The sequence below is a fragment of the Ranitomeya variabilis genome, chromosome 2 (genome assembly GCF_051348905.1).
Source record: "Ranitomeya variabilis isolate aRanVar5 chromosome 2, aRanVar5.hap1, whole genome shotgun sequence".
In the NCBI taxonomy this organism is placed as follows: Eukaryota; Metazoa; Chordata; class Amphibia; order Anura; family Dendrobatidae; genus Ranitomeya; species Ranitomeya variabilis.
In genome coordinates, this window is record NC_135233.1 from 928,853,476 (window position 1) to 928,870,607 (window position 17,132).

Here is a 17,132-nt window from a genome sequence, read left to right on the forward strand (position 1 = left end):
TTCAAATTTGGTGTTCCAATGGTGTGGAGAGAGCCAAAAAATCATCATGATGACTGTTATTTATGGTAAACACAGGTACAGGCACAACTTCACAATGAGGGACAGGCCTTCTTGCAGATTCCATGTTACTCCCATTTTCGTTTCTTATGCTTATTGAATCCTTGCACTTGCACTGCACAGAAATAACAGTCATCATGATGATTTTTTGGCTCTCTCCACACCATTGGAACACCAAATTTGAAGCTTTTTCTTTGTCCTTTGCTCCATTTTCGTAATAATTCGATACATGCTTTGCACATTATGTGTGGTGCCCAAAACTTGTCTTGGTCCCCAAGCATAACCCCAAAATAGGCAAAATACACTTTTTTTACGGTCTGTTATGTTTCTTCTATGTTTTGGCAGTGTGTATTCACCACAAATGTAACAGAATGAGTCTGGATCGTTAAGACAACTTCTTCTTGATGAGTTCATGCTTTTCACTGGAAAACAGACAACAACATAAAGTTAGTGCAAAAATCAAGCTATGAACAAACTTTTAGAACACTAATTAACACAAAACTATATTGAGAACTGCTCAGTTCAAGTACTAATCCAAAGAAATTAATGAGATGATGCGTCGCATTTACCAACAAGTGCTATAAATAAGATACCAAAAATCTCAAAAACTTGAGCCAATCTGGCAAAACTGATAGCATATTCAGAATCAGCACCCCAAAAATACCCTAAATTCATTAAAATATTTTGGACACCAGAAAAAAAAATTTTTTTTGTTGACCTGTGTAATCCTCTTGCTATTCGCAAGATTAGAAGCCACCAGAAGTCTGGAAGACCTCTTTTTTAGAGGACAAAAGAGCTGTGTATGGAAGAGTCGGAGCAGAGGAATACCTAGGGGTGGAGGGTTGGGTGTTACTTCTGTGTGGTGCAGGAATTTATTATGTGTGGAAGAGGGAATTCTTTCTGTGTGTGTTTGTGTGTGTGGGGGGGGATTTATTCAGTGTGGAAGGCGAAATTTATTCAGTGTGGAAGGGGGGATTTATCTAGTGTGGAAGGGGGGGATTTATCCAAGAGTGGAAGGGGGGGGGGGATTTATCAAGTGTGGAAGGGGGGATTTATTCAGTGTGGAAGGGGGGATTTATCTAGTGTGGAAGGGGGGGATTTATCCAAGAGTGGAAGGGGGGGGGATTTATCAAGTGTGGAAGGGGGGGATTTATCTAGTGTGGAAGGGGGGGATTTATTCAGAGTGGAAGGGGAGTCATTTATTCAGTGTGGAGGGGGTATTTAATCAGTATGGAGGGGGTCATTTATTCTGTGTGGAGGGGGGATTTATCTAGTGTGGAAGGGGGGGATTTATTCAGTGTGGAAGGGGGGTCATTTATTCAGTGTGGAGGGGGTATTTAATCAGTATGGAGGGGGTCATTTATTCTGTGTGGAGGGGGGATTTATCAAGTGTGGAAGGGGGGATTTATCTAGTGTGGAAGGGGGGGATTTATTCAGAGTGGAAGGGGAGTCATTTATTCAGTGTGGAGGGGGTATTTAATCAGTATGGAGGGGGTCATTTATTCTGTGTGGAGGGGGGATTTATCTAGTGTGGAAGGGGGGGATTTATTCAGTGTGGAAGGGGGGGATTTATCCAGTGTGGAAGGGGGGGATTTATTCAGTGTGGAAGGGGGGGATTTATCTAGTGTGGAAAGGGGGGATTTATTCAGTGTGGAAGGGGAGTCATTTATTCAGTGTGGAGGGGGTATTTAATCAGTATGGAGGGGGTCATTTATTCTGTGTGGAGGGGGGATTTATTCTGTGTGGAGGGGGGATTTATTCTGTGTGGAGGGGGGATTTAGTCTGTGGGGGGTGAGTGAGAGATGGGTGCGGACAGCATGAGTAGCGAGGAGTAAAATGTGTGTGGACATAGTATGGGGGAGCAAGGGTGATGGGATGTGTGAGGAGGAAGTATGTGAAGCGAGGGTAATGGGATGAATGTGGACACAAAATGGAAATTCGGGGGATGTGTGAGGGTAAGTATGGGGAGCGAGGGGGTAAATATGTGAGGAGACAGAATGGTTAGCAGGAGGGATGTACATGAGGGGGAGGGGAAACGTGTGAGGAGACAGTATGGGGGAAGAAAAGTGTGAGTGGGCACAGAATAGAGACATTCATCAATAAATGATCCAACAATCATAATGTGCTTCATATACTATCATATTCCGTCCGTTACACTGCAATATCCATAGGAGAGTGAACAGAAATGCAGAAGTTGAAAAAAGTATCATAAAATTGTAACTGAGGTTACTTGGTTTAAGTTTTTATGTACTTAATTAATTATTTCGGTATTTTTAAAAGAGCTCAATAAAATACAATTTTATGATAGTTTTTTCAACTTGTGCATTTCTGTTCACTCCCTTATGGATATTGCAGTGTAATGGACGGAATATGACAGAATAGAGACAGTAGTGTGGGGAACAGTGTAAGGGCACAGCCAGAAGGGGACAATATGCCAAGGAGGAGGAGTGTGATGAGAGGGAACCATATAGAGACTGGGCCTTATAGGGGGACACAGCATGAGAGGACAATGTGAAGAGGCAGCCCAGCAAGGAAAGGAGAGGGCAGTGTGGAGAACATGTACCATAAGAGGGACAGTGTGGGGGTCATATTTTGTGCGGAGGATATAGTGTGGGACAATTACTTATTCAGGGGTTCAGTATAGGGCAGATAGTGTGCAGTGCATGCGCTGTGAGAATTCAGAAGCTTGCAGTCACATAGAGTGACTGCAGACTTTGATTTCAAACCTGGACAAGCCCTTTTATTATAAAATTAAGCCCTGTAGCATGGCAATCCTAACAGCGTGTAATATAATCACTGTCAGGATTCAGATCTGCTTGCAGGTTCCAGCAGTCATCACATGGCCACTTCACTCATATGCGATTTTCACACTGATGGTCACATGACAACTCACTTTTCTTCCTGCTTCTCTGAGTTTTTCACTGAACATTGAGAGAATTAGGGAGAGCAGCTCTTTGGCACGTGACTAAGTGTGCAAATCACATATGTGCTTGGGGGGAGAGGGGATCAAACTGAATTCTTGCCCCGAGTTCCAGAAAACCTAGATACACCTCAGAGTCGGAGAGATAGCTGTAAGCAGAATGATGGTTGATCCAACAGCTATTTATTGAGTATGGGGCCCCTAAGGCTGCACAGGTTGGATTTTTACTTCATTACAACAAAACTTATCACTGTCAGACAATTTATGGCACATCCAAAAGGATATGCCATGAATGTCTAAGATGGGAATAAGCCTTTAAACAGGGTTACATAGATTCTCAATTTCAGAAGTTTGAACATATGCAATACTTAATACTATTTTGCAATGTAAATAGTAAATTATATCCAGTCGATGCAGATCTGCTGTGGTTCCACATTGAAAAGTGTCAGTTCCGGCACAAGAACAGTTAAAGACACTGGAAAATCGGGGCAATAAGCCACAAAAGTGAGTGTGTCTGAATAAAACCTTAAATAAATTTATAGGAATACACGTGTTCAAGTAAGACTCTGTACAGCACACAAAGCAACCATGCCATTTCTATAGGAAAAAAGTTTTATCATCACGTATTCTGCAGTCAGATGGACATGCTGATTGTTTTATGTTCTATCACAGACCTCCCACCACGTCTGACTCAATAGATCATCATATCCAAGCTGTGAATGCCGCACCTGCCATCAATCTTACTGCAATTCTAATCAACACCTGTATTCACATCATCCCAGATGAGCCCATCTTGCCTACACGAGCTATTATACAACACACAGAAAAGCCGTTGCACATTGTGGTACCTAGAATCACTTCCAAGCTCTCTATTACGCAAGCAAGTCATAAACACCAGCAGTAATACTGAAGGTGAGTCCTAAATGGGCTGTCTGCACCTCAGTGTGCAGCGGAGCTCCTCATATGGGCTGCTATTATGAATGAGGCACTTATACTAAAAGGAAAATATTATTCAGTGGAAACTTGATATTTCTTCAGTTTAAAAAGGGCAATTACTTCCCATTTTCCCTGATCACTGGTTTATTTCTACACATAAGCAATAATTTCCTGAAGACCTGACTCTGATATCAGCTTTTATAATAAGACAACACTGTATATAAAGCAGAACCACAAACATAATGTAAGCCCTTCCTAAATGGAAAGTCGGAAGATTTTTTTTTGTGTATTCGCATAATCAACTATGCAGGATTATTGAGATCTCTTAGGCTACAGTCACACATCCGTGTGAGTGAACGTTTTTAGACATTGACTCTTCACAATGTATCAGTTAAAAAACAGGCGAGTACAGTAAGTACTAAGTCTGCATTCCTAGTTTCATCCGTGTGTGTGAAAATCCGAGATTTTCGTAGACTTTAATGGCTGAGTCTAATGTGCAAAACAGATGGGAACATGATATGATCGGAGTCTCGTAGACCGGAGACATGGACCCAATTTTAAAGCTGATGTGAGAGTGGCTCTATAAAACTCTAAGGGTCAGACGGATGAGTGAATGTAGCATAAGTGATATCCACTAGAAGGTCAATTGATTATTCTCAAGAATTTCCAAGGTGGACTCTGCAATCGAAGTCATGAATATAATAATGCCTTACGGGGCTTTCTAACTGCAACTTCTACGTTTGGTCGCCCCGTTGGGGCATCCAAATCCCCTGGAAAACAGGATTCAGGCGTATGCATGAAAATGATGCACGGCAGAGCACACGTTTACCCCGCCTGCACCATTATAGTCCACCACTTATAGTTTACTATGTTACAGGATTGCAATATATCCGTAAAAATCATATGATATTACACATCCATAGACTTGATTGGGTAAGTCTCATCCCATTTATAATAGAAACGATATTTTTCATGCACAAATTCGGTCAGTGAAAAAAAAAAAGAAAAATCGCTCATCTGTACTGTCCCCTTGAATAACATTTGTCCGAGTAATGTCTGTTTTTTTGTTTTTTTTCCCATAGAGAGTAGTCGGACCGAAAATACCGCCGTGTGAACGAGCCCAATACCGTTCTTTCTGCTGAGCACTATGTTGGGGTTTCTATAAGAATCCCTGAAAAACAGGATTTCGACATTTCAATGAAGCTGTCGGAGTCACTTTGGACACTCTCTGTCCTGCAGTTTTTGTCTTTTTTAGACATGGATAAAAACATAGTCTGCTAGGTTTCAGTGATGGACACAAATTTAGTTTTTTACAAAGTTTGTAGTTTTAGTGTTTTTAGATTTTTTAACCAGATGTTTCTTTGGTTACTGAAGTACATAAATAGGCATTTCATAAGTTTTTAAACTATTGTTGACAGATATATCAAGTTTATGCAACTTCAAGTTTTCTGCAGTTTGCCCTCGCATGCAGGATATCAGGGCCAAATCCTGACTGATAGCAACCCATTCTTGTGTAAGGAGTTTATCAGAATTTATTAGTTAGTATTCGCGTCGGTGCAAATCGATTCGCAGGACCTGGTCCATCAGCCATGTCAGTAACCAGTGGCCGTTACGTGGGAGCCCTAATATCAGCCACCTACCTGGAGGCATTCGCAGCTCTATTTTTGATCACCCAGCCAACAGCAATGTCATCGTTATGGCATGACATACATGTGATATCACAACAGGCCAACTAATCAAAAGAGCCAAGGATGCCATCAGGTAAGAGGGGCTGCGCTCCCTTTCAGGCGCCAAAAATTAATGACGTAGCCAATGGATAGAGTCTTGCAAATCGACTGCATGAACTCTAATCAATAGCATTGCTCTTTTTGGGCTAGTACTGCTGGGATTTAATTTTTTTTATAACATCAGATGCCATACTGAAATAAATCATTAAGTTCACGTTGTACGTTTTGCAGGGAAATGTGCTTGCTTCCTTCTTAAGACATGAATTTCCTTCCTGCTGTAAATGTCGGCAAACCTTAACGCACTATCTTACTAATAAATTCAATATTTGTATAGCATTGGTAGGAAATATACTTGAGCTGATCATACACTAGAGATTTCAGGAGGCCAAAAAGACAGATTCTGAGCTATTTTTTGAAATTGTCAACACCTTTTCATGACAACAGCTGTATGTGACAGATGCTTACTAAAAAGCAAATATCAGACAAAAGGTTGATCAAATACAATAAAAAATTTGATTTTTTTTTTGTACTATATGGAATCTACCTGCCAAAAGCATTCATATGACAAATAAATACCGTAATTATCATATGTTGGATATTGCTAGGTACTAAAAAGCAAATAAGGCTGATCTGAGATGTTGGACTTTTTCGCTTGTTATTGGTTGTAGTAATTAGAAATATTGGGCATATTCACCCTATTAACAGAAGCCAAGGCAACCCCTTGAATTACACATCAATCGCCAATCTAGCTGGGACGGTCCAGGACTTACATGCTAATAACCTGAGACTGGTGGATGTCCACAACCCGGCAACCCCAACTATGGGCTGATATCTGGTAGGTAGTTGCTGGATGTACGTAATGTATAGCGCAGAATGAGAAATAAACTGCAGAACTTGTCAGCCGCCACTAAAAAGCGGTGGTGTTCTGCTCTATACATTGATACCAACTGGTTGCTTCCAGAGGCGATATCCTCTGATCTGATCTCATACTGATGACCTACCCTATTGCCTACTACTCTATGAATTAATAGGTCATCAATACCTATTAACCTATGGCACTGCTGTCCAGAACAGCAACCTTCACAGACCTACTGAAAAAGCCATTGAAGGTAATTCAGAAAACAGCTAAAAAGAACTAGTTAGTTTAGGCTATATTAAGATATCTTTAGGACAGACCATCAATATTACATCGGTGGAGGTCCAGCTCTTGGCACCATGATGATCAGCTATTTAAAGGGGTCTTCATTAAGAACCTCTTCACTGATTACCAGGCACAGCTCTGTACTTTTAGTAGTTGCTTTGCTTGGTATAAAACTTCAGTCTGAAATACAGAACTGTGCCTCGTAAAGAATGGCGAGGACATTGTGGCTGTCACAACACTGAGGCCACCTCAAGCAGCTGATTGGTAAGGATGCTGACAGCCATACTTCCATCTAATATTGATGACTACTTTGTTTGGGAAACCTAGAACATATTGGGATCTTTTATTTGGACAGCAATGTCTATTCACATAAGTAAGAATACGTCACATCGATGTTTGTCAGGTAGACTCCATTTATTTTAAAAAATCACATTTTTCATTGTATTTGATAATCTGACAACATACACAAAATATTGTCATGGTTATAGAAACTTACAATGCAAAACAATCTTAAAAAACGCAAACATTTGGAATCACAATAAACACAGATGGCAGATAACTATAATCATCATATAAAGTCATCCGACATAAATGTAAAAGTGGCTGAGATCAAAGCATTTTTTAAAGGGAATCTGTAACCCCCAAAATCAACGGTGAGCTGCGGCCACCGGCATTAGGGGCTTATCTACAGTATTCTGGAATGCTGTAGATAAGCCCCCGATGTAACCTGAAAGATAAGAAAAAAAGGTTAGATTATACTCACCTGGTCTGATACGAAGACGTCCTCTATCTGATACGTCCTCGTCTGATACGAAGACGAAGACGTCTGGGAAAGGTCAGAGAGGCCCAGCACCTGCGCACTGCAGTACTTTGCTTTGCCCTCAACAGGGCAGATAAGTACACCTGCGCTGTAGCTGCAGTGTGAAGACCAGAAGAGGACGTCATCTGATGAAGCTAGGAGGCGCCGGACCGGACCGCGATACCCATTGGACCGGACCAGCAGCAGGACCGCCCCTGGGTGAGTATAATCTAACCTCTTTTTCTCATCTTTTAGGATACATCGGGGGCTTATCTACAGCATTACAGAATGCTGTAGATAAGCCCCTTATGCCGGTGGGCTTACCTCACCCTCGATTTTGGGGGTGACAGGTTCCCTTTAAGGAGGTTCTACACCTGTCTGCCTTCTGTAGTTCTAAACAAGCGTGTCTTCTAGGGGTCTGTCCCACACGTGTCTAGACCTACAGAAGACCCTGAAAAAGCCTGTGCGAAACATGCATTGTGATGGCGAGCAGTGAGATGCAGCACTGTACTATGGCATCTGGTGAGGAATCATTTGGACTTTTCTCTTGCTATTTGTATGATGACATTGCGGTATATTTGATGCGATGCCACAGTATGTTATAGTTGTTCATTTAGCGATGTGTAAGCAGCTACCTGCACATAAATGGATGAAGTGTGAGATCACCTGTAACAGTTGTTTTCTACCGATAGCTATAAAGTGATTACAGACCGCCCGATGCGGAAAGTCTCTTGGAATGGACTAAATGCTTTGTAAATGTTACAATATTTGTTCATCCTTGTTGTGTAGCACACCAGAATTCATTGTGGCTATCACGTGCTGTCTGGAGCTCATTGCCATATGGCAAGTAAAAATAGCAGATGTGTGAAAAATAACAGAATAGTGGAGGATGCAAGAATCTTTATAAATAACTACTAACACATTTATCCTCATTATTAGCTCAAGACACCATGTGACATGTGAAAGAACACTTCTCTAACATTCAGAAAATCACCAGTTATTGAGCTGTCCTCTGTTACTTCAAGTAATTGCACCCAAATCCAAAATGTCCCTGGATGTCATATGTAGGGAGTCACTGTTTCTGAAAGAATTAGTTGTAGGCGAACATATCTCAGTAAACATGGCAGCCGACAATGGCTAGCCCCATGCTAGATACAGGCTTTGTGTACAGTATATAGTCTAGCCAGGCGCATAAGTGTAATATTACATTATAAATTGGGAAAAATTGTGGTGATCAACAATATAGCATCAATCTTCAAAAACCACACATTTATATGTACTATAATCACGTTTTCCCGAAGTTAGATGAGATGGCTCCCTTTACTCATATCTCGTCTGCTAATGACAAGCAGATTCCTGTTCATATGGGAAATATCACATCACCAACTCATCATTTTCAGGACATCATAAATGATTCGATCATTGACCAGACAGTGAATTCTTCATGATTGTAAAATAACTGCATATGTTTACAATAGACCTACAAGGTGATCAGTATTTGGCTTGTGGGTCTAAAGGCCATTCAAAAGGCAAATGAAAAGGAATTGCACCTGGTATGTTCTTTAAATAACAGCAAATGATCTGGCGTTTCCATTTATTACTCGATTCATTCAAATTATGGGAAACCACACCACCAATGAACCAGAAAACACAGCACAGCTTCTATAGGGAGAATATCTCTGTAATACAGAACCATACAGCGTCCATAGCTGCATTATGGAGCTGCAAGAATGCGATGTACAGCCATATAGCATCTGTGCACATAGACAATTATCGAAGGGGGATACCCGGAGGAAAATCTGCACGTACCGTTTTTTTTCAGACTATAAGACGCACTTTTTTCCTCCCAAAATGTGGAGGAAAATGGGGGGTGCGTCTTATAATCTGGATATATTGGCTCTGGCTGTGGTGGGGAGGTTGGGGAGCGGTATCAGAGGAGCAGCGGGTCACAGAGGCAGGAGTCGGCGGCTCGGATAACTCCTGTGCCCGCTGTTAAATTAGAGACATGAATATGCACTGCATTCCACGCCCATCGGCGTGGAGAGCAATGAATATTCATTTCTTCCTGGCATCCTGGAATGATTGATTGGCCCCATCCCCGTCCTGGTATCCATGGCCCCATCAGAAAAGATTAAAAAAAACATAAATAAAAATAATCAGAATATTCATTTCTCTTAAGTATCGGCACATATGACCGCTGGCCCCAGCAGGAAGCCGGAGGCTGACAGTGCACGCTACTGAAGAGGAACGGATACTCACTGCGATCTCTGATGAACACCCGGTGAGTATTCTGGCAGCTGTGCTCTGCTTGTGAGCAGCGCATGATGTCCCTGCCATACACTGCTTACAAGCATTAAGCAGCTGCTGGCACCGGAGAAGGACGCTGAGACTGCAAGGGAGCGGAGGAAGGAAAGAGTAGAGGTTTGTTTTTTTTAATCTTTTCTGATGGGGCCATGGATACCAGGACTGGGATGGGGCCATGGATACCAGGGCTGGGATGGGGCCAATCAATTATACCAGGGACTGGATGGGGCCATGTATACCAGGAACGGGATGGGGCCAATCAATCATACCAGGAATGGGATGGGGCCAATCAATCATACCAGAAACGGGATGGGGCCAATCAATCATATCAGAATAAGAATGGGGCCATGGATACCAGGACTGGGATGGGGCCACTCATACCAGCAAGGGAATGAGGCCAATCAATCATACCAGGAACTGGATGGAGCCAATCAATAATACAACGAACTGGATGGGGCCATGTATACCAAGAACAGGATGGGGCCAATCAATCATACCAGGAACTGGATGGGGCCAATCAATCATACCAGGAACTGGATGGGGCAAATCAATCATACCAGGAACAGGATGGGGCCAATCAATCATACCAGGAACGGGATGGGGCCAATCAATCATATCAGAATAAGAATGGGACCATGCATACCAGGACTGGGATGGGGCCAATCATACCAGAATAAGGAAGGGGCCATGCATACCAGAATAAGGATAGGATCATGCATACCAGGATGGGGATGAGGTCCATGCATACCAAGATAGGGATGAGGGGACCATATTTACCAGGATAGGTGATCTTAAGTACAGAATTGACCACATTTTTTGCTTCAGTTTTTTTTTCTCCATAATTTCCTCCTCTAAAACCTAGGTGCGTCTTATGGTCCGATGCATCTTATAGTCCAAAAAATACGGTATATCGTTTAAAACACAGTGATAAGTTACCATCAACAATACCTAGCCACATTACAGTGTGCATGGCACCTTTTTCAGGTGGATTCTGCCTATAATCGGCCTGAAAAAATGCCCCATAAAATGAACATCATGCACAAAATCTGCTTCAGTGCCTACTGATGGAAATGCAGTAAAGAGTTTCCCTCTTTCAAACAATTACTGTAAAGGATAAAAACTTACTGAAGTGTAATTTGATCTTGCTTGTTTCTGGTTCCTGGACTCTTGCTCCTGGAACTGTAGTCCCGCGAGGTGCTTCTCTAGGGCTTCCCAATCCATTGTGGGAAGCTGAGGTTCCTCCCTCATGAGGCCACCAGATCCAACAAATGAGTTCAGTGGAGGCCCTCTGGAAGAGTTATTCTGAGGTTTGGGAGGGCTGTGCTTGCTTCTACTTGGGGGTTTCCCAGTTACTAAGTTTCCATTTAATTTATGCCGATGAGATGGGTTTCCATTGGTGGCAGATAGATGACCACCTTTAATGTCCTCAAACTCTTCTGCTAAACTCCTGGCTGTGACAGTCCTTGAAAAACAATTGTCCTTAGGAAAGTCATCATCACCTCCAACTTCTTCTTCCTCATCTTCATCTTCCCACTCATCACTCACCTTGTCCACCATAAAGTCCTCCTCCTCATAATCCTCCAGGGCAGCCAGATCCAGGCTGGGGGAAGACTTACAGTCCGAGCAAGGAGTCACTTTGTTGGAGCTAGATTCAGAACTTGAGCGGCTACAAGCATCACTTCCTAAATCCATGCCATCCTCTCTGTAGTCCTGCAGGTAGACATAGCCAGCATGCCAAGGAGAAAAAAAAGGAAAGAAGGAAGACAGATAAGTTTGTGTTTCTTATTCATCAAAGTCAAGCAGCCTGTCTATACTTGCTCTACGGAGAAAAAAAAACATGAAGCAACTGGAAACTGCGAGCAAGAATATCCATTCCCTGAGGCTGCAAAGATTCCTATCCCTCCACTCCTCCTCTGTCTGAGCCACAATGACACATGCATCATCATACACACCTCCGACAGCGTGATAATAAGCAGTGTGCCCAACATTAATATTCCTCATAATCATTACCACCACACTCAATTGCTGTTGCAATTATCAGCTATAAACGCTTGTGTGGGCATAACGAGACGGCTCCTTCCATCCAGACCTTACCACACAGAGCTAAATGTGAATCTGGTATCTACTTAGGCAGTAAATTGCTTGGTATTATCAGGCTATGCTCCCAAGATGAGTATTTGGTGAGTTTTTGATGCTGATTTTCTGCAGCATTTCTACACCCATTAAGTAAAATAGGATACTTGCATCTTTTTGAAAATATGCACTTTTTTTAAAGAAAACTCATCGTGGAAAAGTAGCCTAACATTTAGGGCTCATTTCCACTGGCGAGGAAAACAGACGAGTGCAATCCGATAAAAAATCGGATTGCACTCGGACCAATGTTATTCAATAGGTGTCTTTTCATTTGCGATTTTTTTCTCAGCCGAAATCGGACTGAGAAAAAAATCGCAGCATGCTGCGATTTGCTGCGAGTCTCGGACGAGACTCACCAATGCAAGTCAATGGGTGCGAGAAAAAAAACGGACGGAATACGGACCATCCGTATTCCGTCCGTTTTTTACGCATACATCACCATTCTGTGGCCTAGAACACTGTCCATGGTCCTGTAAATGACTGTATAAAAATAGTTGCAGAGAAATAAAACGGATTGCATACGGATGTCATACGGAAGTAAAATGGATGGTGCGATTAAAAATCGCATTGCACTCGCATTACACTCGCATGACAATCGCATACGCTACATCCCTTTTTTCGGTCCAGATTACGGACCGATTTGTCTCTCGCCAGTGGAAATGAGCCCTAAGGTCAATTGCAAAAACAGCATTTCCTATTGACGACCTACAGAGCTAGCAATCCTGTGACAGATCGGGCCTACAGGAGGTCATTTTGGCCCATGGCTGATTACACATGAGCCTGCGTCTGCGGCTCTAGCAGCAGAGTACAGGCCTCCATAAACAGCAGCATACTGTCTGCACAAGGACTGGCAAGGTAGTGGTACTGATATTAGGTACAGAAAAAAAGCAAATGCTGAGGTTTCTTTTGGCACCACCCACCCATCCATCCGTTCAGAGATAACCCATGAAACAGTATAAAAAGTTCATTGTGTTTATATGAACGTTTTATTAAGACCATATATAAACAAATACTTGTCACCGGTCTGAGTATTCCAGGACTGTCTCCTAACCAGCTGGCAGAGCCCAAAGAAACCTCCTGCATTTTTGTCTTTTCTCTGTGCTGATTACTCCACAGTCTTTTTAATGAGACCGGCTGGCAGCCAACCTGATATATAACATATACTATGCTCTACTGCATAGCTCAAAAGGTATGGAAATATACAGCCAAAAGTCTACATCCAGAGAGTAATAGTGTCCTCTCATCCTGCAGTAAAAGGGGCTCACGAGGACGTACCCTTACCGCTCCATTACTTATAATGGGATATATAATCGGGCCGACTCATAATAAATGCCAATGTGTAGAAAATATAGCAAAAATGCTGAACGGACAAAAAAAGCAGAATGATCTACAGATACAAAATTCCCAAAATAATTTCTGGAAATATTTATTAGTAATTATTTATTCTTCAGTAATAATGTATACGCCGTATGTTACATATGGTGCAGACAGCGGTCATTCAGCCACCAGTCATAGACATTTCTGTCATCCGGCACCAGTGTGACATGCACATATCAACCAGATCTGCAGAGTTATTGCAGGACGGCTGCTGTAGATGGTATATACTCTGCACAGTGTATACTTGTAGGACATGGAGCCCATCATACGATCCAGGTAGAAGACCAGCCTGAAGAATAGGAAGAAACCAAAGATCTGGTACCCGAGGAGCGTCCATGTAAAATGTGTCCTTATACTGCAGAGCTGATAAGGTATGTATGTGTGCATGTGTATACATATATATGACACAGTGCGTATGTTCTGTACAGACTTACACGTGCACTGTATTATATATAATATAGTATATACATGTAACATATATACACACATACATACTACATATATATACACACACACACACACACTGTATCGTACATAGATACACATACCTATACTCTCATGCACATACACAGTCACACACCATTTCTACAGGTGGACAGTGTAGATGTAAAAAGTAGGGGTAACCCTAAAGAGCTATTTTCTGCCCTTTAGCCCCCAGTATCACCCCCATACCTGATGCCCGGGCTCTGTACCTTGTAGCCCCTCATCCCTGTGTGACGCAGCCGTGTCCCCTCCTCCGCACCCGCAGGACTGCACAGGATCCTCCGCTCTCTGTACCGGCGCCGCCCGGCACCAACATCCACAGCTCCGGAAACTCCTCACTCCGTTCACGTCACTGCGTAAAGTGCTGGGAATAGGAATTCCGGAGTCTACGTAAGTGCTCGCTGTAATCGGGATGCCAAGTGCTGCCGAACTGCGCAAGTGGCGTAGCTGTATGGGCGGACACTGCCACCTAGTGGAGAAAGGGATTAGCGCACTCAGGGCGCGCCCTTATGGTACAAAGCTGTATTCATCTAGAAATGATGGCGGTAGTGAGGGGAGAAGCAGCCTTGCGGTCACACACTGTGCAATGTCACACACTGACTGTGTAATGGCACACACTAATGTCACACACTGTGCAATGTCACACATTGTATAATGTCACATACTGTGCAATGTCACACACTGTAGTGTTACATACTGTGTAGTGTCATACACTGTGCAATGTCACACAGTGTGCAGTGTCACACACTGACTGTAATGGCACACACTGCAATGTCACACATTGTATAATGTCACATACTGTGCAGTGTCACACATTGTATAATGTCACATACTGTGCAATGTCACACACTGTAATGGCACACACTGCAATATCACACATTGTATAATGTCACATACTGTGCAGTGTCACACATTGTATAATGTCACATACTGTGTAATGTCACACACTGTGTAGTGTTACATACTGTGTAATGTCACACATTGTATAATGTCACATACTGTGCAATGTCACCAAAAAAAGCCAAGAAGCCAGCGCTGCCTATGATCAGCACGCAATACATAAAGTGCATGTGCACATATTAATTACGTCACAGCATTCTCAGATGGTGCAGTCCTACTCTACGCTTTTTATATTCGCTGTGCCATTACGGCCTCCTAAATGTATTAAAACTAAGACTATATTAAATGCAAACGTACCTGAAGCTTTTCTGAAACACTCCCATGGTGCCAAAAGGGCAAGGGCAGATAAAGGCCGACCAGGTCTGGACAAGCCAGCCGGACATTTTGGATCTGACCTCCACACTGCCAAACCGGCAACCATAGATGAAGGGTGAAACAGGCCCAGACACAGATGCATAATCAAATAGAGCCTATGGGGGAGGGGAGGGCTGCTGCAAGTGTGTATAACAGCCTAGATCAATCACGATAAAGACAGATAAAATGGCGCGCATAACCAAACTATATTTAGGCTGTTGTACACACTTGCAGCCCTCCCCTCCCCCATAGGCTCTATTTGATTATGCATCTGTGTCTGGGCCTGTTTCACCCTTCATCTATGGTTGCTGGTTTGGCAGTGTGGAGGTCAGATCCAAAATGTCCGGCTGACTTGTCCAGACCTGGTCGGCCTTTATCTGCCCTTGCCCTTTTGGCACCATGGGAGTGTTTCAGAAATGCTTTAGGTACGTTTGCATTTAATATAGTCTTAGTTTTAATACATTTAGGAGAACATAATCGCACAGCGTATATAAAAAAGTAGAGTAGGACTGCCCCATCTGAAAATGCCGTGACGTGGCGGGGTGGCTCAAAAAATTGATCAATTGTTTGCTAAATGTCTCAGTTTAAAGTACAGTTAGAAATAATAATAATAATCTTTATTTTTATATAGCGCTAACATATTCCGCAGCGCTTTACAGTTTGCACACATTATCACCACTGTCCCCGTTGGGGCTCACAATCTAAATTCCCTATCAGTATGTCTTTGGAAATCAATATGTGCACATGCACTTTATGTATTGTGTGCTAACCATGGACAGCGCTGGCTTCTTGGCTTTTTTTTGTGCAATGTCACACACTGCAATGTCACACACTGTGCATTGTCATATACTGTGCAATGTCAGCTACTATATCACACATTATACGTGTGTGTAGGGTTGAGCGAAACGGGTCGATCATTTTCAAAAGTCGCCGACTTTTGGCTAAGTCGGCGTCTCATGAAACCCGATCCGACCCCTGTGCTTGTCGGCCATGCGGTACGCGACTTTCGCGCCAAAGTCGCGTTTCAATGACGCGAAAAGCGCCATTTCTCAGCCAATGAAGGTGAACGCAGAGTGTGGGCAGCGTGATGACATAGATCCTGGTCCCCACCATCTTAGAGAAGGGCATTGCAGTGATTGGCTTGCTGTCTGCGGCGTCACAGGGGCTATAAAGGGGCGTTCCCGCCGACCGCCATCTTACTGCTGCTGATCTGAGCTTAGGGACAGGTTGCTGCCGCTTCATCAGAAGCAGGGAGAGCGTTAGGCAGGGTCCACTAACCACCAAACCGCTTGTGCTGCAGCGATTTCCACTGTCCAACACCACCTTCGGTGTGCAGGGACTGTGGAAGCTATTTTTTTTTTTTTTTCCCCTCAGCGCTGTAGCTCATTGGGCTGCCCTAGAAGGCTCCGTGATAGCTGTATTGCTGTGTGTACGCCACTGTGGAAACCAACTGCTTTTTTCAAAGCACATATCCTCTTGTTCCTTCCTTTCTGCACAGCTATCTTTTCTGTTTTTCCACACTTTTTATTTAATTTGTGCATCAGTCCACTCCTATTGCTGCCTGCCATACCTGGCTTACATTACTGCAGGGAGATAGTAATTGTAGGACAGTTTTTTTTTTTTTTTTGTTTTTTTTTTTTGTGGGAGATTAAGATTGGCATTTCTGCTACAGTGCCATCCCTGTGTGTGCCATCTCTCACTGAGTGGGCCATAGAAAGCCTATTTATTTTTTCCGTGATTTGTGTTCTAAAATCTACCTCAACACAAAAACAGTACATCAATCAGTGGGAGAAAAATATTGGCCTCAGTCAGGGCTTGTGTGCCACTGCTGTGTGTGCTATCTCTCATTCAGTGGGCTATAGCAAGCCTATTTTTTTTTTTTTTTTTTAATATTATTTGGTTTCTAATTCTCCCTGAAAAAAAAAAAAAAAACCTAAAAAAACAGTGGGAGAATAATATTGCCCTTTCAGCTTGTGTGCCAGTCTTGACTCCTGGGTGTGC

At 42.9% G+C, this 17,132-nt stretch overlaps 1 protein-coding gene across 4 annotated transcripts in view; it reads right to left on the reverse strand.

Annotated features, from left to right (window-relative positions):
• SCHIP1 (schwannomin interacting protein 1) overlaps nucleotides 1-17,132 on the reverse strand; it is an 867,777-nt gene that overhangs the window by 107,920 nt on the left and 742,725 nt on the right. For 2 of the 4 annotated variants that reach the window (XM_077290656.1, XM_077290658.1), the window contains one exon: nucleotides 11,010-11,594. In XM_077290656.1, coding sequence (XP_077146771.1) covers nucleotides 11,010-11,594 — 585 coding nt within the window. Of the gene's footprint in view, nucleotides 1-11,009; nucleotides 11,595-14,066; nucleotides 14,220-17,132 lie in introns of those variants that run through there. The other 2 variants (XM_077290657.1, XM_077290659.1) reach the window with 2 other exon arrangements.